Below are 23173 nucleotides of genomic sequence, written 5' to 3'. Positions count from 1 at the left end.
TACTTGCTCTGTGCATTCATAAATTGATAATTGTATCATGGGTGACTTCTGGGGTTTATCTTGTGTTTCCTTTAAAGAGAGATATATCGCTAGAGAGACAGTACCATTTTTCCATGAATCTACTCCCCATTCCAGAAAAATACAGCACTATTTTTTGGGGATTAAAAAAATATTATGTTTTGCCAAGTGAAACATAGCTTAATCATAATCATTTAGTTAGTTCTAACTAATAATAAAAGTCAAATTTGAATATTTGGCAAAATTTTGGAAGGGCCAAAACATGTGTTTTTAGGGCGTTTTCGTATACTGCAACAATCAAGCCCAAATTTGTCTAATTTTATGAAAACATATTTACTAATTTTTTTCATAACTAATCAAAAGTTACATAAAATATTAGAATTGTGAGCTAACTCAAGTGAAGATTAAGAATTTTGTGACTACAATTGCATGAAATAATAAAATATTGCATGCTTTTGGCCCATTTTCCCTCAAATTGCAAAAATATCAAAATTTGACTTTTATTACCAGTTTTAACTAAAGGTTCAGGATTTAGCTTTCATCTGGCAAAATAGGATTTATTTTTAATTCCCCCCCCCCAAAATGGTGCTGTATTTTTCTGGAATAGGGAGTAGTGCTCTGTGGTATCTGTTAGAATATTAATGGCTGGTTATGGGAAAAGACACAACACTCATGAAAGTTGTATCTATGGTTGACATTTGTGCAGCACATATTGTAGATCAGTCATTCCAGACTCAAGGCATGTGTAATGACTTCATTTCATTACTACCCAAAGATAATAACATACTTCATACTTTTTTTAAAAGTAGTATGAACTTAAAAAGTTAAAGTGCAATGTGGTAGCAAAAAATATGGTTTTTATGTCAGAATATACAAACATTAAAAATTGGGAAAGGTGGCGCAGCGGTACGGGCTCTACCTCGTAATCGGAGGGTTGCGAGTTCGAGCCCCGGAGGTACCATCGTGTTGTGCACTTGGGCAAGGCACTTTACCTCACTTGCCTCTCTCTACCCAGGGGTGAAATGGGGAGCTGTTAGGGATATTGTCCATTGAGCGCGGCCCAAAGGTATGAGCATGCCTTGGGCATTGTATGGCAGCTGACATATTCTAACGACGGCGGAATAAATGTAAAGTGCTTTGATATATGTGAAAGGCGCTATATAAATGTCAACATTTATTTTATATTTTTTATTATAAGGTTGTCCCAGTGGATAATCAAACTAGGAATTGTGATAAATTCAACCTACGCCATAACCACTTAATCACAGGAGCTTCATTATTCGCAAGACTGAAATCCAGTATTATAAAGAGTTACTCAACCGTTTCTGCCCCTTAGGTGTATGCAAGCAAGGTAAGTGACAATTCACACTATAGAAAGGTTATTCCATCTGGGAAGCAAAGTCACAACTTGAGGTTAATAAGACCTGTGCCATTAGCATTTAAGTCACAAGAGTTTCACGATGTGGCAGACTGAAATATAATATGTAAACAGTCATTCAACCTTTCCTCCTGGTAAGCGCATAGTTAGGGCCTATGAAACGGTGCTACGAGCTATTTCACACTGTTGAAGCGCAATGTGAAATTAAAGTGGTTATTGTATTGTAAACACTTATTATTCGGTCATATTGTAGGGTTCGTATGTGAAAATCAACTTAGGGCTCATATTGAAATTTCTGCAGCTTTCCTGTGCTAGCCTTCTTTTGTTAAAATCCTGGGCAGGGTGTATCACTGATGCATATAATCCATCCGTTTTATGACCAAGCTTTCCTGAGGCGCGCGCTTAGCAAGGGGAATCCTGCCTTCTTTCTGAGTGAAAACGTGGTAGGGTATTTCAATATGAGCCCTTATAAATGATGTATTTGGCATCAAATCAAGCAACCTTGGGGAAGAGAGAACCCTTTTTATCTGTGCTTATAAGACTCGGGCCTTATGTCACTACCGTTCGCTTGCTTCCCCTTATCTAATCTTTGTTACCCTTAAATTCACCTCCCTAATCCAAACCCATCGCTTAACCCTTTGCTTTATTCTAGCATGAGCCAGTGATCTCTCAGTATGTGAGTATGAGATGAAATCTTGCCTCATACTTGCCATCAGGCATTACTTACATAATACATTCATTCATCCCCACTGCAATATAATCATAACTTGTGGGGTTTCATGCTATGCAACATTGGCTCTATGTTTGGCATTGACATTTACACCCTTGGAAGAAGCTGGTCTTGTTTTATTTTTGATTTCAAAATTAGGCCATTCCAGTTTAAATCCATACCCCTACGGAACACATGACCTTAATCTTCCACACAGGGTGTGAATTTCGATTGGGGTTACCTGAATGTGTGACTCCATCAAAAATATACACCCCCTGTGTGGGAGATTAAGGTCCCGTCTTCCATATGCGTATGGATTTCAACTGGAATAGCCCATTTACACTAGGGTGCCCGCTTTTGAGAAACAGTCAACAAGGGACCAAGCCGTAATAACAAAGTCAGTGCCACAAGGACTACAAGAATTTCCATTTCTATTGAAGCATACACCATACAACTTGACATATAGACACCTGAGTATTAAACATAAAAACAGAGAAGACCCTGCCTGTATTATTTCAGCCAGACAGCCAGCCTAAATTTTACATGATCTTAACACAGTATCTAGTTCAAGAGTGTCTTCCTTGGGGTGCAATGTGTTTGTGCTCACCTGAGCACAAACTATCACAGCATATTATAACCTTTCAGTTGCATCTCACCTTCCATCACACTGGGAATACATCTTGGTGTGGAAAATGAATTCAAACCATGGAAATACTAGAAGCAATTTCAGAATCATAGAAAGGAAGTGATCCGATTGTTGAGTAATTAAAGAAAAACAGTTCAAATTGGTAGTATCATATTTTTGTTTTCTTCCTTACCTTTCCTGGCCATCTGGTTGAAATAATACAGACATTTAAAGTATATTCCCAAACTCTGGAAACCTTGACACTGTGAAGCGCAAGTTATCCAAAATAATCCATGTAAAGAATAAAATAATGTATGTAGTCATCCAGAAGTTGAAATCAACAAATTCATTTTCTATATTTCAATCCCAGAATGGAACATACCGTAGTACTGACACGAGTATAGGCCTACCTTTGAGTAAAGTCCCACCCCTAATTTTTGAAAAATTTCAGAAATTGTAAGAAAAAAAATTCCAGAAATTGTAAAAAAAATCAAATCCAATGCATTTTGAAATCATTAATTATAACTTTGAATATGAACAATAAAAAACAAACTTTTTTAATTTGAGTATAGTCCTGCCTCCCCCCACCTAATTTTGACAACTTTTCCCTTAAACAAATGGTGGGACTATACTTGAGTCAGTCCAGTTATTGATTCTTTACAACTTAGTATGTGCCTGAAGAAGTAAAAGTAACAAGTTGCAAAAATATCAAGTAAATTCCAATATAAGATACAGACGATTAATGTAAAGAGCTATTAATAGCCCGTAAGTATAAAGGTAATTGGCACTGACAGCTTAGTTGACTATGATGGTATTTCTATTATCTTATGAATGCCAATTAGGTAGCCTATTTTGCATCATCAGTCATTTGGACCTTGATAAGTTTATGACTAAGCGACAAATATATATAATTTAAACATTGATTTGGATCAATGCTTTATGCCAATCTGATCCCCCTCCATCTCTCTCTTTCTCTCTCTCTCTCTCACTCACTTATTCCTGCTGGAGTTATTTTTCTTGTACAACAGCGATTGCATATGAATAATTTCTCCGATGTGTCAGTTCATGTGATCAAGTTACCTTGTTCTGACCTGAAAGAGCCTTCTGACACCTTCACAAGTATAGCTTTCACAATCATATTTAAAAGTGTTGTACATAATTAAGAAATAAAGGGTAATGCAGTATCCTTTGCACCCAAATATTGCATCCCAGGCGGTAAAATCGTTGCGCCACACCCATTAATGAAACGTTTTTACTACCAAGGACACATTATTTCGATGTAAAGGATAATGCTACACCCTTTACTTCTATTCTATTATCACAAAATAGTGTGTGATTTAGAGAGAAAATATATCTCTTTTGACCAAACATTTCAAGTTTATTACTTCAAAGGCGAAGCAGAAAATACTGTAAGCCTAACCCAGCATAATGCTATGCATAGAATGTGTTTCTGCGCTTGACCCATTATTGCAAAATAAAGGGCTATCGCATGATGTGGTGTTTCAACAAATCACAGTGCCCAATTTTGAATAATGTGTTGGGAGGTTAATAGAATTGAATGTAATGTGCCATGAATCCATCAGCTTAAATGAAGCAACTCATTGGAATCTCCCTGGTACTAATACCACAAAACAAAGTCAAAATTGTAAAATTGCCGGAGAAACTTTTTCAAGTTATACATCCATCTATGAATATGTGCAGACATAGTCTACCAACAGAAAGTATATTTTCCGTGCATGATTTTGAAACTTTCTTAAAAGGTAAAAATCTTCAAATCTTGAAGCGCTTTGAGTTCAGCGACATGATCATGCCTAGATTATAAGGCATACTTTTATCTTGGCTCAGTAATAAGATTCCTTGATGCCTGCTTTGTATGCTAACACCTGGAACAGAATAAATCAATATGCAATCTTGATGAAAATCTGCCTACTCTTCAACACCATCTCAAGTAACTAGCGAATTCATGTGTAAATATCAGGGTAACATGACCACATACTGGATGACGTCACACTCGTGTATGCTCACTGAGCTGATAACATGTTTGGTTGGTAGCAATGTTGATAAAAACTTTGTTGAAACTTCTATTGAAGAGAGTTAGAAAGTCTTAAAACTGAACTTTAGCATTCTGGAAGGGAAGTTGAAGAAGTTCTGAATTTCTCATCACTTTTAAAATCACTCTGATACAAACTTGACAGTTCTGTTTTACGTGTGTTGTATGTTTAGCTGCCCGGGGTCACTCCCATTGTGGTCTGTACACCATCCGCGATAATAACAAGAGCACCAATGGCGCTGTGGCTCTACGCTTTTTTGTGGGAAAGCAATTGTTCTTGGAGTCGAATGCGCAACAGGTTGGTAGTTTTATGGAAAGGTTGGGTAGGTCGGTCAATTTTTAAACCTTCAGTTTGAAAAAATCCCCACAAATATTCAATACGGTCCTTGAAACTTCGATCACGGGGTCAATCTTCCTCCGCCAAGCATTATTATTTTTTTGCCGCATTAGAGTTGCAAAATCTGAAAAATTTCATTATTGTGGAAATTACTACTGAACCAGCAAGAATAATTTGTTCTGCAAAATTTTAAAATCCCTTTTTTAGTGTTTGAAGCTTTCAACAACTATAGGAAGCCTTGACAACTATTAGAATTCATCGAAATTGACCTCAGACGACCCTGAAATGACCTCCCAAAATTTGGCTCTAAATGGTGATCTCAGATGACCCCGAAATGACCTTCCAAAAATTTGGCTTCAAATGTGGACTGTACCAACCAAGTTTCAGGCACATACGACAGCTTTTAGTAACTTGACCTCAAATGACCCATGAGTGACATTAGATGACCCCAAAATGACCTACCGAAAATTTGGCTCCAAATGTTGACTGTACCCACCAAGTTTCATGCCGATACGGCAGTTTTAATTTGACCTCAGATGACCCCCTGGGTGACCCTGGATAACTCCAGAATGCCTTTCCAACAAAAATTTGGCTCCAAATGTTGACTGTTCCGACCTTGTTTCATGCCCATACAACAGTTTGAATTTATTTGACCTCAGATGACCCATGGTTGACCCCGTGAGCCCAAAATGCCTTTCCAAAAATTTGGCTCCAAATGTTGACTGTACCCACCAAGTTTCATGCACATATGAGTTTTTAGTAATTTGACCTCAGATGACCCCTGGATGACCCCAAAATGACCTTCCAAAAATTTGGTTCTAAATGTTTACTGTACCCACCAAGTTTCATGCCCATACAACAGTTTTTGCTAATTTGACTTCAGATGACCCCTGGATGACCTCTGGTGACCGTGACCCACTAACCAATACAAACTTGGTCTCCCTGGGGTCAAGATGCACCCACCAAGTTCAAGGAACATGTGACCCCACAAAATTTGGCTCCAAATGTTGACTGTATCCAGTTTCATGTCCATACAACAGTTTTTTAGTAATCTGACCTCAGATGACCCCTGGTGACCCCAAAATGAGTGGCCAAAAATTTGATTCCAAATGTTGACTGTACCCACCAAGTTTCATGTCCATACAACAGTTTTAAGTAATTTGACCTCAGATGACCCCTGATGACCCCAAAATGACCTTCCCAAAATTTTTACTCCAAATGTTGACTGTACCCACCAAGTTTCATGCCCATACGACAGTTTTAGTAATTTGACCTCAGACGACCTCTAGGTGACCCCGGATGACCTTCCCAAAATTTGACTCCAAATGTTGACTGTACCCACCAAGTTTCATGCCCATACAACAGTTTTTAGTAATTTGACCTCAGATGACCTCTAGGTGACCCCGGATGACCTCAAAATGACCTTCCCAAAATTTGACTTCAAAGGTTGACTGTACCCACCAAGTTTCATGCCCATACGACAATTTTTAGTACCTTCCCAAAATTTGACTTTAAATGTTGACTGTACCCACCAAGTTTCATGCTCATACGAGTTTTTAGTAATTTGACCTCAGATGACCCCTGGGTGACCCCGGATGACCTTCCTAAAATTTGACTCCAAATGTTGACTGTATACCCACCAAGTTTCATGCCCCTACAACAGTTTTTGCAAATTTGACCTCAGATGACCCCTGGATGACCTCAGGTGACCTTGACCCACTAACCAATACAAACTTATGCTGGGGTCAAGATGCACCTAGTACAGGGATTTTGGGTGGATCACCGCATCAGTAGGCATTTTACACATAAAATACACGTAACCCACACACAATGCAACTGAATAACAGGCCGGTACTGCACAGTGCCGCTGGTTACCAGTTGTTCTCATTTATGTAATCAGCAATTGGAGCCTACAAAATGTGGTGCATTTATAGTGTACGGTACTAATATGTGATATCGGGAATTAACACAAATTTTACGGTAACAAAATCAGTCATACCCAGAAAGGATAAAATTCGAATTGAGAAAATAATGTATGTGTGACTTGTACTAAAAATGCATCCACCCACCAAGTTTGAGGAACATGCTTCCCTACTATGCTAGTCAGTGGTGCTCTGACGATATTAACACTCCGATCGCCATGCAATCTACGTTTAGTAGGCCAGTGGGACAACAGAATCACTACTTGAACGAGCTACTACTACACTAGTCTCTGAGAAAAGAGGCAGACACAGACAAACATATTCTAGTGAATAAAATAGTATGATGATCAGTTGTAACAACTACAAATTACGAACGTTGGTCAGGGGCTCAAACCCCGACCATTTATATCCCCCCCACACTTTTTAGACAGACACCCTTTTGATCAAAAATTGAACCCCACACTTATGCAGTGTTTGTGACCAAAGCTTTATACAGCATTACTTTATCAAATTCGGAAGACTGAACATCGGGCGACCGCCGTTTCATACAGTCACTTCCGGGTCCATTTTATCCACTATCTGCGCCATCAATCCATTTCAGAATCCGAATTGATGCAGAATTTATCCTCATCTATGAAACACTCATGATTTTCTTATTCATCTGAAACATTTGCGACATAATATTGGCAAAACTGCATCACTGCAATCATCTTTCGAAAAGATACGACTTTAGATTGTATATAGCATTACTTTATCAAATTCGGAAGACTGAACATCGGCGCTACCACCGTTTCATACAGTCACTTCGGGTCCATTTTATCATTATCTGCGCCATCAATCCATTTCAGAATCCGAATTGATGCAGAATTTATCCTCATCTATCAAACACTCATGATTTTCGTATTCATCTGAAACATTTGCGACATAATATTGGCAAAACTGCATCACTGCAACTGCAATTATCTTCGAAAAGATCCGACTTTAGATTGTTTATCATAAACACATGGGCATTTGGCAAAGGGCTGAGATCCTGATCTCTACTCTCTACACAGCCGCTGTGGTTCAGATCGCTCCACTTCTAGTGTGAGCGAGCGGGCCAAAGCGGCTGGTGTAGAGACTGAAAATTATATTCATTCATAAAACTCACGGCGCGTCGATTCTACTACGGGTGACGTCGTACGAATTGAAAACATCAGCAAATGAATTTTTGACATTTTCTTTCCAGATTTATAAAGAAAATATGAATGTTTTTCAACAGATCATCAAATTACTTTATTATATTTTTTTTCAATTACACACACGCTTTATATATTGCTCCCACGCTTTGTAGAAACCCACCCTTTATTCCGCAAAATTTATTTCCCACCTTTTTACAGATTTTCAGAATTCCCAACCCACACTGTAGAAAGCGTGCCAGACAAACAATGATAATGAATAGCCATGTGACCTTCGCTGTCGAGACGTTGTTTTCAGGGTTGTCAAACCCGCGATTTGGTAACCCAATTAGGCGACTTTTGAAGATTTTCGCCGGGACAATTTCCTGCCCCATAGAATACAAAGGGTAAAGAAAAAAATTGGGCGACTTTTCGTTTATTAGACCTGCGATTCGGGCTGAATTTTTTTGGCAACCCTGGTTATTTAGCGTTAATTTAACTAAATTACTACGCCGCTGGTCTCTAAATATTTGAAGTGTTGTCCCATGGTAACAAAACTCCCGAGAACTCAATAAACAATCTGGACAAAGGAATCATCCAATCACGTTTCTATCCAAGTGAGATCAGCGCAAAAATTCATGGTCAAACGTCACTTTCCCAAAGAAAAATAGTGCAATCCGTCAATTCCGCCATGATCTCACAACATAAATTACTCAGACCAAAATAATCTCTAGCGCATACAGGGAACCAAGCAAAAGCGATAGAAATGACTTGTTTCTCAAGACGACTTTTGACATTTCTCACTTCAAAATAGTACTTTCCCCACCCCAAATTCACTTCTAAAGGAGTGCAATCGATTGCTAAATAACTAAGCAAACCTTGGAACGTAAATTCAAAGCCAAATATCATAAACAAAAGAAACCTTAGCATAAAAAGCAAGAACACAAGTGGCCAAAATATGTAGCAAAAATTTAGTCCTCACTGAGTGCAATGAGTAAGGCTCACCTAGCTACGCTAAGAGCCAAAAACGTAGTTTTGGTAGTTTTTCGTGGGTAGACACGATACACGATTACTTGTGTATCGTGTTTAGGGTGTCAAAAACATGAAAATTGGAAAAAAGGGTAGCAAAACTGCAATGTGCTAATATGCAGAAAGGGTATGTAAATTGGACAGATGGGGAGATAAATATGAAATATGAAAATGATCTTCAAAAAGCATGTGGTTTTATGAAAATATCGCAGTTGCACAATCTTCCGTTCGGCTCATCCGGTGTGCACCTGGCCAATGGATTGAAGTTCATGAATTTAGCCACGGGGCCTGCGAGACAATCCTCCTTTAGGGTATGAAATTTGATGTAAGGAATAAAATCCCTGTTTAGGGTGTGAAAACAGGCGCGTGTTACCTGTTTAGAGTATCATTTTAGCCAAGGGTTAAATCCTTGTTTAGGGTGCTTTTCAAAAGTTGATTATCGCGGATGGTGTACAGGCCACAATGGGAGTGACCCCCCAGCACATGCTACACGGAGCAGACATCTGCATACCAGTACACACCATTTTGGATGCTCCACATTTTCATCAACACTTGTCCTGTGGACAGTCTTATGTGGGCTACTATACCAAGTTACAAGACATGTTGCACAAACCTTTGTTGGACACCTGATATATCCTGCATGCTGACCTTTGTATCAGCTTATATACAGACCGCACAACTATTAAGGTACCAGGTACTTTTTACCCCTGTATATGATATAATATCCTAAACAAAGACAGATACGTTATAATTAGAACCAACAGCCAACTGCTGCATCTTTTAGCTTGGATTTAACACCTCATTCGTTAAAATTGTTCAAGAAATAAAGACACGATGATCCAAACACCCAAGGAAGATGCAAATTCAAAAGTTGCAGTTTGCTCCATTGCATGCCTTATTGATTTGTACACACGGCGTCCTCGAAACAAGAGATCTAGCGCCATGCTTTCCATTGATTAGCACATTAAAACTAGCGTTGTGCTTTCAATTGATTACAACATACATTATAAAAGTAAAACTTTTGATTTTGTTACTTACTTAGGCTTTAGATCACTGTTTTTGTAATTCTCAACCAAATTCAAAAAATGAGGGCTTAAATCAGAGCTAAGGGTACAGATACTGGCTGCTTGTTTAATTTTGACATATATTTGTCTTTGTTTAGGAAATACAGGGTGAACATAACTGGTACCTCCATTCTTTTGTGTCTATATAATATGCTTGGTTGCTTTTGATATTGAACTACACCCACTATTAAACAATTGTTTGCTACACTTTTCCCTTGCACATGTGAAGAGCATTAGGCCTAAAAAAAATTGTTTGATTGGCGTAACATGAAAAAAAATTAGGGTAGGTAGGTAGGGATTTTTTTCTTTTTTAAATTTTTTTTTAGTATATTCAAGGACATTCTTTGTGATAAAAAGTTACCAATGCAACTTTTAAAGCTGTAAATTGCCTTGGATCTTTTTTTTCCTTCTCTTTTCAATTCAATTTTTTATTTCCTTTTTTAAATTGTTTTATTTATTTTTGTATGCAAAAAAAAGAAAAACAGACTTAAGGTCTGGCCTAATTTTAGGGTACGGTAGGGTTACAACAATCAAATATTTTTTTAGGCCTTATTCAATTATTACATCTATTTTGATGAAGTAACTTACCTTTGATGATGTCCAGCATCTTCAAGCATCTCACTAACTCTTTCCCTGACTTTATCAACTGAGCTGAATTCCTTTATTTTATTGAGCTCAGCTTTCACATAGTACCACATCTCTGTTACCCCATTATCAATCTTTCTACGTAGCACCTCATGTTCCCTCGTAGGCCCGTCTCCGCACATCTGATGTTGAGCTGATGATGACAAAATAAAAAACAAAATAAACACAACAGATCAGTATATTGCATCTTATATCAACCAAATCAATCTTGACATTTTGTTAATTGAATACTAAAAAGGAATCCTCTCTATGTGGAACTCAATATCCAGTCAATAAATAAGACAATAAACAGGGAGGTTTTTATCACATATAGGTCGTCTTGCAATGTTTCATGAGTTGAAGCATGCTAGCTGAAAGCAATGTGGAAATCACAGTGTGGCAAACTGGAGCAGCCACATGACCTACTAACATTGAAGGTAAATACTCAGGCAGTACTCACTGAACATCATTAACAAGCTTCCTAAGACAGGCAAATAGCTTTGGTAAACCCATCATGGACCTTTCATTTCCTTTATAGAGATAATTATACTACAGATCAAATAGCTCAAACAAATAGCTTGGCATAGTTTTTACAGCGCAAGAAATGAGTGTAGATATTGTACAAACTTGTTCACAACCTATCAGGACAACAGTTACTGAACACAGACAGACAGACAGACAGACACCCCTGGCAGACAGACACCCGGACAGACAGGCAAACACAATACTGCACAAACACCAGCAACAGTGGACAGTGATAAACCACTTTTGTTTGTTTGTTTGTTTAAACAGTCACTCCGTGTGGAGACACGCTTGGGTCCTGTGAGTGTTCACTATCACACTTTAAAAGCAAACACATTTCAGTTTTGACTGTGGACTGTGGACTAACCCTGCACCTCCAACTGCGGACATTGTTTAAAATGGGTTAAAGCTATGGCTATTTTCCATCTAGTAATCCAGTGACAGTGACTGTCCATTCACATTTACACACATATTTAAGGGTACCAATTGTTGAGGCAATTAGGCATGCTACATTTCCAATGTAATCCCATGCTTAAGAATGTGCCCTAAAGTTGCACACATGATCTGGGGCCACCAAGGCAAATGCACAGGGCACCCAACATGGCCACCAAGGCAAATGCACAGGGCACCCAACATGCCCAAGGCAATTGCCTTCTGTGCACTAGGTTATTTTTTCCTTGCTCTTGTGTGTCCTCGATTGACAGTGCTCACAAATGCACACATACACCACACACCCCAACCCCAAAAGGTTAAATAAAGAAGAAAATGCATGTTATTACATATTTCTCAATTAAGAGATCATAAGCAGTATAAAATCCTATCATTCAGAACAAAACTTTTATCTTCACATCACATCATTACTTATACTAGACATCGCTCAACAAATTAAAAAATCCTGAAAATGCAACATGACTCTGTTAGCAGCTTCAACTAGGTGCCGATGACGTTGAATAATTCAAACTCATTCACTCTTCCTAGTTGTGCATTGCATCATACGGCAGGCAGAGTTACCAAACCCGCGATTTGGTAGCCCAATTGGGCCACTTTTGAAGATTTTTCCTGTGACTTTTGACAATTTCCTGTCCCATAGAAACCAATGGTTAAGAAAAAAATTGGGTGACTTTTCAACATTGGCTCCCGCGACTTCCGATAGTTTCCTGCCCCATAGAAACCAATGGTAAAGAGAAAAATTGGGAGACTTTTCGATTATTTGACCCGCGATTTGGGCTGAAATCTTTTGGCAACCCTGACGGCAGGTGGCTGTCTGCAAGTAGCTATACCTTAAAATACATTCAGCATAGTGTCTCATACATTTACATAGAGTATCCCCAATCCATCAATAGATTAAAATAAATCCATTCAATGCATGCTCACTTGCTACTGATGGGTTTTCTCCCATATTGCAGGTCAAAACATTAAAGCGCTGCATCTTACATTCACTTAAAGAGCTTTTAAAACACAGTTATCAAACAGATCGAAGATACTCAATGATATTAAGATATTTATTACAAAACATAGCAAAATCTGACCATCTTAAGGGAAGGGGTATGAACGTTTGGACAGTATTTATTGTGGGACATTAGAGCACATCAGACATATCGAATTGCATTCTGAATACGAAGAATGTACTTCTGATATCAAATAATTTCGATTTTTTTGAAATTCGCAATGTAATACACATTTTATGGAAAATCATTAAAAATTGATATTTTTGATATTTAACAGTACTCGATGTAAACTTTAGAAATCTGATGATTTATACTTAAAGTGTATGTAGGTGGGATGAAAAGCCGACGATCAATTGAAAATGTTGACCTTTCGTATTGAAGATATGGATTTTTTCCCCAAAACACCAAAAAAAATTAGGTCTAATTGTTTGTAAATTACATTCCCAACACACTACAGTAATCAATGCAAAATGAACATGGCCATAAAATATCATATAAAATAGAAGTTCTCCTATAACATGGTAAACCATGCTTAACTCTCTTTACGCGGGTGTCGACTGCAGACGACAATTGGTTTCAATTTTTTTAATTCAAAAATTTCAGAAATGTAAATTTTCATGACCATATTTGGAATCAGCATGAAAAATGCATTAAAATGAGTACAAACAAGCCTAGTATTGGTTCAGTAGTTCTTAAGATAGCTCTTGATATTTTGAGAAAATATTTCAACACTTGAACTTTTTCCGTTGAAGCGCATGGCTAGCATGCAGAGCATTAAAATAAGAAAGACCCAATCCTCTTCTGTTTATATTATACACTGTACACACAGATCATTGCCTATCTAGGTCAATACAAGGGCTTTGTTGCCCTTTAAACAGCAACCACTGCATCAGTGAACTATATACCACTAACAATCTTCATGATATCATTTATCTTCATAAAACACACACCAATCCCACACACCGGGGCTATATTAAGAAAAATATACCACGCTACATTTCTTCATAAGCCCAAGCTACATTGAGTACAAATTTTCTATCCTATAATCAAATCATGTTTGGAATCAACTCATTTGGTAGCAGAAATTATGAAGAGCAGGGCTTTTCAAATCACTTGCATCATAGAAACTAGAACCCATATTCTTTTATTGGCCAATTTTAATATTCCCTAGTCTGATGAATGAAACACCAGACTGAAGCCAGTCGAGCTTTCATCACAGCCACGTTCCTTGTAAACACTTCTTAATTTCGCTTCTAGCCAACGCATGCTGGCAAATTGCCGTTAAGTCCGCTAGGCTTTTTACGATGTTCAGATTTAGGCACTTAATTTGCCGCGCATTTACTAACGTGCCAAATCACCTGCATACAATAACTAAGTGACGAGAGATGCATGTACGGAATGCAGGCAGGTGTGACACAGGCATGTAGCTAATGGGAATTACACAAAATTCATTCCTGATCAAGTTGGTCATTTGTTATACCCACCTTGCTTACATGCTATCAGCTAAATTTAGCATTTTGAATTAGATTTCTACCTGACTAGGTAACGATTAATCATCACCTATAGGGGCAGGGTAAATGGAGCTTGAATACTGACCAGTGGATTGAATGCAATTTCATGTGTGAATACTACTGCCTGTATGCCAAAAAAACATGTTTGCTCAATCGGTAAAGCATTAGACTCCAGTACATTAGTGCTTGGTGATGCGGGTTCAAATGTGAGTATGGACACTGCGCAAGAAAGAAATAGCTTATGTCGAGATGAACAGTCCGATATAAGCCAAATGTATTGCATATCTCAACTTCATTTTCCAACTAATAAATAAGGTCAATGATATTGATATTGTGCTCTATTTCCTACTGTTCTCCCTTTTCCTTAATTCTTCCATTTCTTCTCTAACAATTTCCATCTCATTCGCTTCCATATTTCCATCTCTTACCTCTTTTGACTATATTACCATCCACTCTCCTCTTTTCCATCCTCACACTCCCCCTTTCACCTTTTCTCCCTCAATGGTCTTAGTCTTAACTTGCCTTTATAGCACCCTACTCACTCCTCCTTTCTTTCTCCCTCAATTCCCTTCATTTTATAGCTTCCTCCTTACCCTTTCCTTCCTCTTTTCTCCCTCAATTCCCTTCATTTGCCATTTATCTATTCTTATAGCTCCCTGAGCCTCCCTCCTCATCAGATCATCCCTTCCCTCCTCTATTCTCCCTCAATTCCCTACATTTGCCTATTTTCTACTCTTGTAGATTCCTACCCACTCCTCCTTCTCTATTTCTCCCTCAATTCCCTTCATTTTATAGCTTCCTCCTTACCACTTCCTTCCTCTCTTTCTCCCTCAATTCCCTTCATTTCCCTCTTTTCTAGTCTTGCAGCTCCCTACTCATTCCTTTTTCTCTATTTCTCCCCAATTCCCTTCATTTACCACTTTTCTACTCTCTACAAAATGTATTTCTCCCTCAATTCCCTTCATTTGCCTCTTTTCTACTCTTATAGCTCCCTTATCACCACTTCCTTCCTCTATTTCTCCCTCAATTTCCGTCATTTTATAGCGCCCTCCTTACCCCTTCCTTCCTCTATTTCTCCCTCAATTCCCTTCATTTTATAGCTCCCTCCTTACCCCTTCCTTCCTCTATTTCTCCCTCAATTCCCATCATTTTATAGCTCCCTCCTTACCCCTTCCTTCCTCTATTTCTCCCTCAATTCCCTTCATTTTATAGCTCCCTCCTTACTCCTTCCTTCCTCTATTTCTCCCTCAATTCCCTTCATTTTATAGCTCCCTCCTTACCCCTTCCTTCCTCTATTTCTCCCTTAATTCCCTTCATTTTATAGCTCCTCCTTACCCCTTCCTTCCTATATTCTCCCTCAATTCCCTTCATTTTATAGCTCCCTACTTACCCCTTCCTTCCTCTATTTCTCCCTTAATTCCCTTCATTTTATAGCTCCCTCCTTGCCCCTTCCTTCCTCTATTTCTCCCCCCAATTCCCTTCATTTGCCTCTTTTCTACTCTTGTAGCTCCCTCCTCACTGCCATCTCCTCTCTCGAATTAAAAAAGTTGAGATGTGTAAGTATCCTGTAGATGAATATTGCTGTATTTTAAATATCACCGAATTCTCCTGTGAAATGAGCTTAACTTGATCTATAGATAAATATTATATATACTCCTCCGCTTCCGTTTCTTATGCATGCTTTAAAAGCATTTGAAATGTCCTCACACAAAACACTATCTGTTAAGTAATACTGCATTAATGGCTATCCATTGTGTAATTTAGCAGACGGCAAAATTAATGTAAGCATCCTTGAAATCCTTTTTACTCATAATTTCCGAGTGCAAATTTACATTCTGATATTATTCAATAACATATATTTGTAAATTTCATATTACCAAAAACCGCATCTTGAAAGTCAAGGTAACATATCTCAACTACCGATGTCTTGCACGGTTCATCTTCTCATGCATATACTATAGAGGAACATTGCATTCTGATAACTATGTTTCTTTCAAGCATTATTCCCCAAAGCAGGTGTACGTTATAATAATACCAGACTTAAGGATTTAAGAGTTCTTACTGCTTTCTTATCCATTTCATCTTCATAATTCTATCACATGTTCACCACTAGGGTATTGAACTTTTAAAACAAGTTTCATTTTTTTTTTTTTCAACTGTTATGAAGTATTAACACTCTCACTGTGCAAATGTAATAAATTAATGCATACACGCACATCATCTTAATGCTCTGCGTGCTAGCCATGCGCTTCGATGGCAAAAGTTCAAGCTTTGAAACATTTCCTCAAAATATCAAGAGCTATCTTAAGAACTACTGAATCAATACTAGGCTTGTTTGTACTCATTTTAATGCATTTTTCATGCTGATTCCAAATATGGTCATGACAATTTACATTTCTGAAATTTTTGAATTAAAAAAAAAAATTGAAACTTGTCGTCTGCAGTCGACACCCGCGTGAAGAGAGTTAACATTAATGAGTATATGAAGCACAACCATGCATCCTAAATACTTCCTCTATTATGCAGGTTTGGAATAAAGAAGTTACTAGTAGTACCATCACTGCACATGATCCATACACGCCATTTTTCAGTAGCCTACATGCAGGTGTCAAATTACAAAATATGATCATAAAATGCAGCAAATTACAAAGTGCGGGTAGGCCATTTTTCATTTTCTTTCCAGAGAATGACTTACTGATTTCCTATCAATTGGAGTGATTATATTTAATATCCTATTAGAGGTGAAGCTAAACCTAGCAATATATATTTATATCTGGGTAACATTACACTTACTCAAGTCTTTTTGTAGCTATCTTGTTAAATTTTTGATATGTCTATATTAACTCTCTCCACGTGGGTGTCGACTGCAGACGACAAATTTTTTTTAAAAATAATAAAATTTCAAAAATTTCAGAATTGTATTTTTTCATTACCATATTTGGAATCAGCATGAAAAATGCAAGAAAATGAGTACAAACAAGCCTAGTATTGGTTCAGTGGTTCCTTAGATAGCTCTTAATATTTTGAGAAATATCTCAAAACTTGGATTTTTTATGTTGGAGGCTATGGCTAGCACGCAGAGCATTAATCACTGTCAGGCAGGGAATATATTTCATGAAACGTTGCCTATACTTGTGGTTAGTATGATATGCTATATTCTGGATTACCCCTCATGGTTCAACACCACTGACTAATTATGTATTACACGGGTTTCAATGGGAAAATGGCTAATTTTGGGTGGAATTTCACATATTCAGAACTCTCACAGTTCAATGCCACTAATATCAGGTGATACTATATGATTTAGATGCCAAATGATCAAAAACTCAACATAGGTTCACGTTCACCTGAGACTTTTCTTGTTTTAACGCACTGAATCGTTAACATTTTAAAATTATTAAAATATTTACTAAAAACGGAAGCCGTGCTTATGAATTTTGGTACTATTACAACAAAAATGTCATATAATGAGAGAAAATATACCATTTTGAAGCATCAAACCCTAAAAAGTACTTTTTTGGCTATATAACTTGATCAATTTCAGCGATTTTAAAGCAGTCTTTTCAGATGCCATGCAAACAAATAGTTACTTGCAGGGGTAGCGCTAGGCTGCATTTTGGGGTCCTGGATGCACCAAAATACAGTTGGGACCCCCTATTTTTAAATTTTCTGCAAGTTCAGGGGTCCCTGCAGACTCCCAGTTTTTCAATCTAGCACTACCACAGACATACACTTGTGTAACTTGGATTCACCAAACTCTACTATGGACCCCCTACTAATTTTCTTTTGTTCTAGCGCTACCCCTGGTTATTCGTCGTATTTCCATGTATCGCCCAGGCCTATTTAGTGGTATATACAGCGATATAGAATAAAAAACTAGATAACTAAAGGACCAATCACAGGACAAGCTACATTTAGCTGGAGGAATGGCGACCATTATGCTAATTAGGAGATTGTTGTTTATGTCCGTGACGTCATTTTTTGCCAAAAATGTTTGTGCCGAAAAATGATGAACAATTTCACTTTTCTTTCCATTACTGTTATATTGTGAAAAACCATATAGCTGTGGAGTTAGTCCAATATGTTAGGAAAATATTCAAACCGAGGACACCATGTTGATACTGGCTAAATAAGCTGTATTTTCACTCGTAAGGGTGACAGTCACTGTTGCAATTTTGTCATTTTATTTTTCACAGACGAAATGAGAAGATTTGACCTTTTGAGGTCATTTAGTACACCTGTTTACCAGTCGTTTTGATTTTCGTAACAACAGTTCGCCCTTTGAAAAGTGAACTTTGACGTACGTGGTGCGAAACTTTCTTGCCACCACTTGCCAAGTTTTCTTACTGTGCTTTCCGAAATTTGTTATCGTGTGGTTAATCAGTGCATGAGCGGTAATGACACACGGCACCAGGGCATTCGCTTAACTGCCTTGGGTATATAACCTCATGTAAGTACATTATCCTTATGTAATACTTTATCATGGGATTATAAGTTGTGTTACCCATTATACCTATCAGCATCTTCATATAAGCTAATATTGTATGTATACTACGCCCATTTTCTTGCCCCATCCATATATAGGTAAGGTTATTACATGTTATAGCTTCATCGTGTTTGTAGTGAGCACCTTGCATTACCTTGCTATTATTCCCTTCAATTTTAAATCCTATCACTGTCAACCATGTTGTTTCTGCTGTGCTGCAAATGCAGGGTAACTCGCATATTTAGTGGGGTGGCAGGGGGTACCGCAGGAAATCCAGAAAAAAAATTTTGTGGCCTTCCAAGGTCAGATTTTGATTGTTCACACTGTATTGTAGTGACTTCATGTGTCACCCACTAAGTATTCACCACCAGTAACCACCTCAAAAGGTGGTTGACGGTTGACGCCCATGAGGTTCATTTGCATCACCCCGCATTCAACTTCAACCGATCTGTTTCTACTGGTCCGCTGTGCACATACCGTAAAACCTTGTCTACAAGCATATAGAGTGTTTTTGATGAAAGCTAAATTAATATGACACTGCCGTAAATATGCCAATACAATAGATTGATCTTACGATAGTATTTGTTTGTACATATGCTTGTATTGGTAATCAATTTGCTGAAACTCCATAATATAATTTTGTCGATGTGTGGCGTCTTGATTAATTTAGCTTTCATCAAAAACACTCTATATGCTTGTAGACGAGGTTTTACGGTAGTTGATGATATAACAGAATGTTTATTTATGTCCCACAGAACCCGCCTAAAAAGGGGAAATCAGGAAGCTTTGTTCCAGAAAATTGACCATTTGAGACATATTTGCTTCCCCTGTTAAAGAATTGCATTAAAAAAAATGCAGGAAATGTTCATATCATTCCACATCTGAGCATCACTAAACAAAACAAGCTTTTTCTTTAACTGTTCAAAGTGATATTTAATAGTGTTGATCAACTTATATTACTTAAACAGCTGTATGTTTCAATACTATGGATACATATCTGAGTTGACCTCAATGTTTATCAACAAAGGCAAGGGACTGGTATATCGATATGCTTGAGTGAACCCCATGCAACCACTACACTGTTCAATAGCCTTATTGTGATGTGGCGGGAGTTTTTAAAACACGACCCCTGAACAAAATATGAAGCGCGCGCATACTGCCAGGCACAAAACAATGGGAATTGTGATTATGCGTGCGCATACTGCCAGGCATTGACGTCAGAAGTGAACTCATCTATATATTTTAAAATTCCTGAAATATATTCTTCATCAACTCATACTTACGTGCAGGTAGATTCTGAAAATTATGATCTGTATTGTCCTTGAACTTCTCCAGTAACTTATTAGCCTTCTCCAGTTTCTGTTGCATCTGTAGGACTTGATCGCCTCCATTGTTCTGCTGAGTGTCTCTCAGCTCTACCAAATCTCTGCTGGAGTAACCAAAAAAAACACACAAACATGCACTCATTTAAAAGAGGATGAGTTTCAAACAGTTTTTATGATGTTTATGCTTCACTTTTTCATCATATATTACCACATTACACTAAGTGCTTGAAAATCGCACACCAACACAATTTAACAACTTACAGAAACTTTTCATTTCTTCAATACTAAATTTGTTTGTCATCTAATAAAAAAAAATAAGCACAATAATAAGGCCTAAAAATAAAATTGTTTGATTGGCGTAACCCAACCGACCCTAGACTTTTTTTCTTATTTGCATTTTTTTTTTAAATTAAAAAAAAGTTCCAAGGCCTTTATCATTCGCAATTAACTGCTTAAAATGTGTGTGTAAAAAAATATGTTATGACAATCAAACAATTGTTTTAGGCCTAACCATAAGAAATATATATTTGATCAAATAGATCCTTTTATGTAACTTCTATTTTGATTTCCTCACTATGCACAATCCATAAACTACCTTATACTGACACCACTGTCACACCAGTAAACAGAAGATCCCACAAAGACCCTTGATATTGACCATGTTTGACAAACCGGTGGCTCACAAGTAGCCTAGCGGCCAGCCATCTTATGACACCTAATTAAACATGTTCATGCCTTGCACTTATTAATGTCCATGCTGGACATCTCCAATTGACCTTATTGCCAGTGCAATCCTCGCATTAGGTAAGGTCTGCCGGGAATCGCTAGCAAAATTAAATTTTCTTGTGGCAACACACTGATGCGAGATGAGATTTATTCTCCTCCGAGCAAAAAAGATGCAAGAGGTTTGTATTTGTTCATTACATTGAGCAATATGAATAAGGTATAGCAGACAATACCTGCATGATTATCTATACTATGATGATCAGCTCGTAATAGACGAGAATTATTCATTTTGTTACTGCACGCATCAATAAATCTTACAATAAAACTTATATACCTGCATAAATTCACAAAAGCAATATACGCAAAGCGCAGTTTGCGTAGGTGGTGCGCAATTGTTTGTACGCTACTTTATATCAATCCAAGAGGTTATGAGCCCGGGTTATGAGTCCTGCCGATTACGAGCTGATCAGAGTATATACACTTTTAAACTACTATCTGTAATTGGGGTATAATGCACTGGACCTTCAAAATATACCTAAAGTCCAATAAATAACAATTCAATATTGTAACTGACAAATAATTTGTCTTTAAAAATGTATGGATCCAATACATTATGCCAATGAAAGTCAATTCCTTGTTTCCCGTTACATAATTTTTCATGACTGTGTAGGTGACCATTTCATTATTCATTATTCATTATTTTATACCATTTCATTATTTCATCTGTTACAGGTGTAAACCAATAACTACCCATGTATACATGTGATAAATTACAGTTTGTAGTTTACAGATGTAGTTTACAACCACATGAAGGTGATTGTACAACTATAATTTATCAAAAGTTTCACAATATTTTTTACGGGATGAGATCAGAGCAGATCAAAAAGTGCGGGACAGAGAATTGAGTAGGTATTCATTATTAATTCATTATTATCCATATACTATGCTCCTACTGCAAAGAAAATCCCTGAAAATCAACAGAAAGAGATTTATGATATTTTAAAACCATAATTATTTATTTGTATGCTGAAGTTTGTTAGAAATTAACATTTTAGTCAGAATAATGAAATATTTGGTCGACAATTGTTTTTGAGCGGAGTAGGGTAACGGGAAACAAGGAATCGACTTTCATTAGCCTTATGGTAAAATGGCACTGACTGGTTGGTTCAATACAATGCTATTTAAAATTTCTTCAAAAAGATGGGGAGGATTTGTATTTAACAGTACTAGTAACTTGTATCGTCAGAAATGCATGCACACAGAACTGACATTTTTTGAACTACATTCAAGTGTAGAATTTTATTTCCCCTTGCGAGCATTTATTTGGATTCTGGCAAACAGCAGTGTACTATTTAATATTCTTTCACAAATTTTGAACTTAGTGTGTAGCCTCAAAATATCTACAAAAATGTCTAGAAATTCACACAAATCAGTTTAGGAGAATGAATTCTCGGATTCTTGCTGAATTTCCAGGCCTGACATTTAATTTTGTGGTTCATATCAAAATGCTTACCCTTTGATAAGCAAGTGCAACTTGAAATTTGAGTTCTTCTGAAACTTAGCTACTATTTCAGAACTTGAAATATTCATAAATGCCACACAAACAACGTAATAATCATCTGCACATTGGTTATAAATACTTCAATTTCACACATTTATATTTGATGTATGTGAGTTGATTTAAATTTTGTACACCCTCTACAGGAACACTGTAGACACATTTACTTGTGAAAAACAGTGAAAAACACAAGATCTTTTTATGTATTTTGCAGGGTCCTGTGTTAGACCAGCTTCAGCTGAATTGGGTTACCCTGGGTAAGCATGTTATAAATAAATAAATAAGAGTGAAATTGAGAAAAAAATCATCACCAAAGAAGTAACAGTGGGAGATGTAGACTAAACAACAATACAGCAAATCTACCCTATTCCTAAATGATATACCTCAAACAGTTTTCAATGAAGGCCTAAAATCAAATGATAATTTGCATATAAGCAAAGATGTAACAAAGATTTGTAAATGTAGTGCTATAAAGGGTTGCACAAGTAGCACTTAGTACACATAATCACAGACAAGAACACATTAGGAATTTTGTTTGCCAGGTGCAGGGTGTAACACTATCACTACTTCAACCTCCATGAGTGACATGCACACAGTCCAGATTCTCTTAGTCTAACTTCTTTGGTCCTCAGAAAAACACCCCTACCCTTAAAGAGGAAGCCCTGCTAAAGCAGTTCTTCTGGGGTG

At 37.3% G+C, this 23173-nt stretch overlaps 1 protein-coding gene across 3 annotated transcripts in view; it reads right to left on the bottom strand.

Annotated features, from left to right (window-relative positions):
- Positions 1-23173, bottom strand: part of LOC140153462 (alpha-(1,6)-fucosyltransferase-like) — a 160041-nt gene that overhangs the window by 82787 nt on the left and 54081 nt on the right. For 2 of the 3 annotated variants that reach the window (XM_072176219.1, XM_072176220.1), the window contains 2 exons: positions 20161-20306; positions 10875-11064 (listed from right to left, as the gene is read on the bottom strand). In XM_072176219.1, the coding sequence (XP_072032320.1) occupies positions 10875-11064; positions 20161-20306 (336 nt within the window). The remainder of the gene's footprint in view (positions 1-10874; positions 11065-20160; positions 20307-23173) is intronic. The other variant, XM_072176221.1, reaches the window with a different exon arrangement.

The sequence above is a fragment of the Amphiura filiformis genome, chromosome 5, assembly GCF_039555335.1.
Source record: "Amphiura filiformis chromosome 5, Afil_fr2py, whole genome shotgun sequence".
Taxonomy (NCBI): Eukaryota; Metazoa; Echinodermata; class Ophiuroidea; order Amphilepidida; family Amphiuridae; genus Amphiura; species Amphiura filiformis.
Note: the sequence above shows the minus strand (reverse complement) of the source record. Positions and strands in the feature narration are given on the sequence as shown.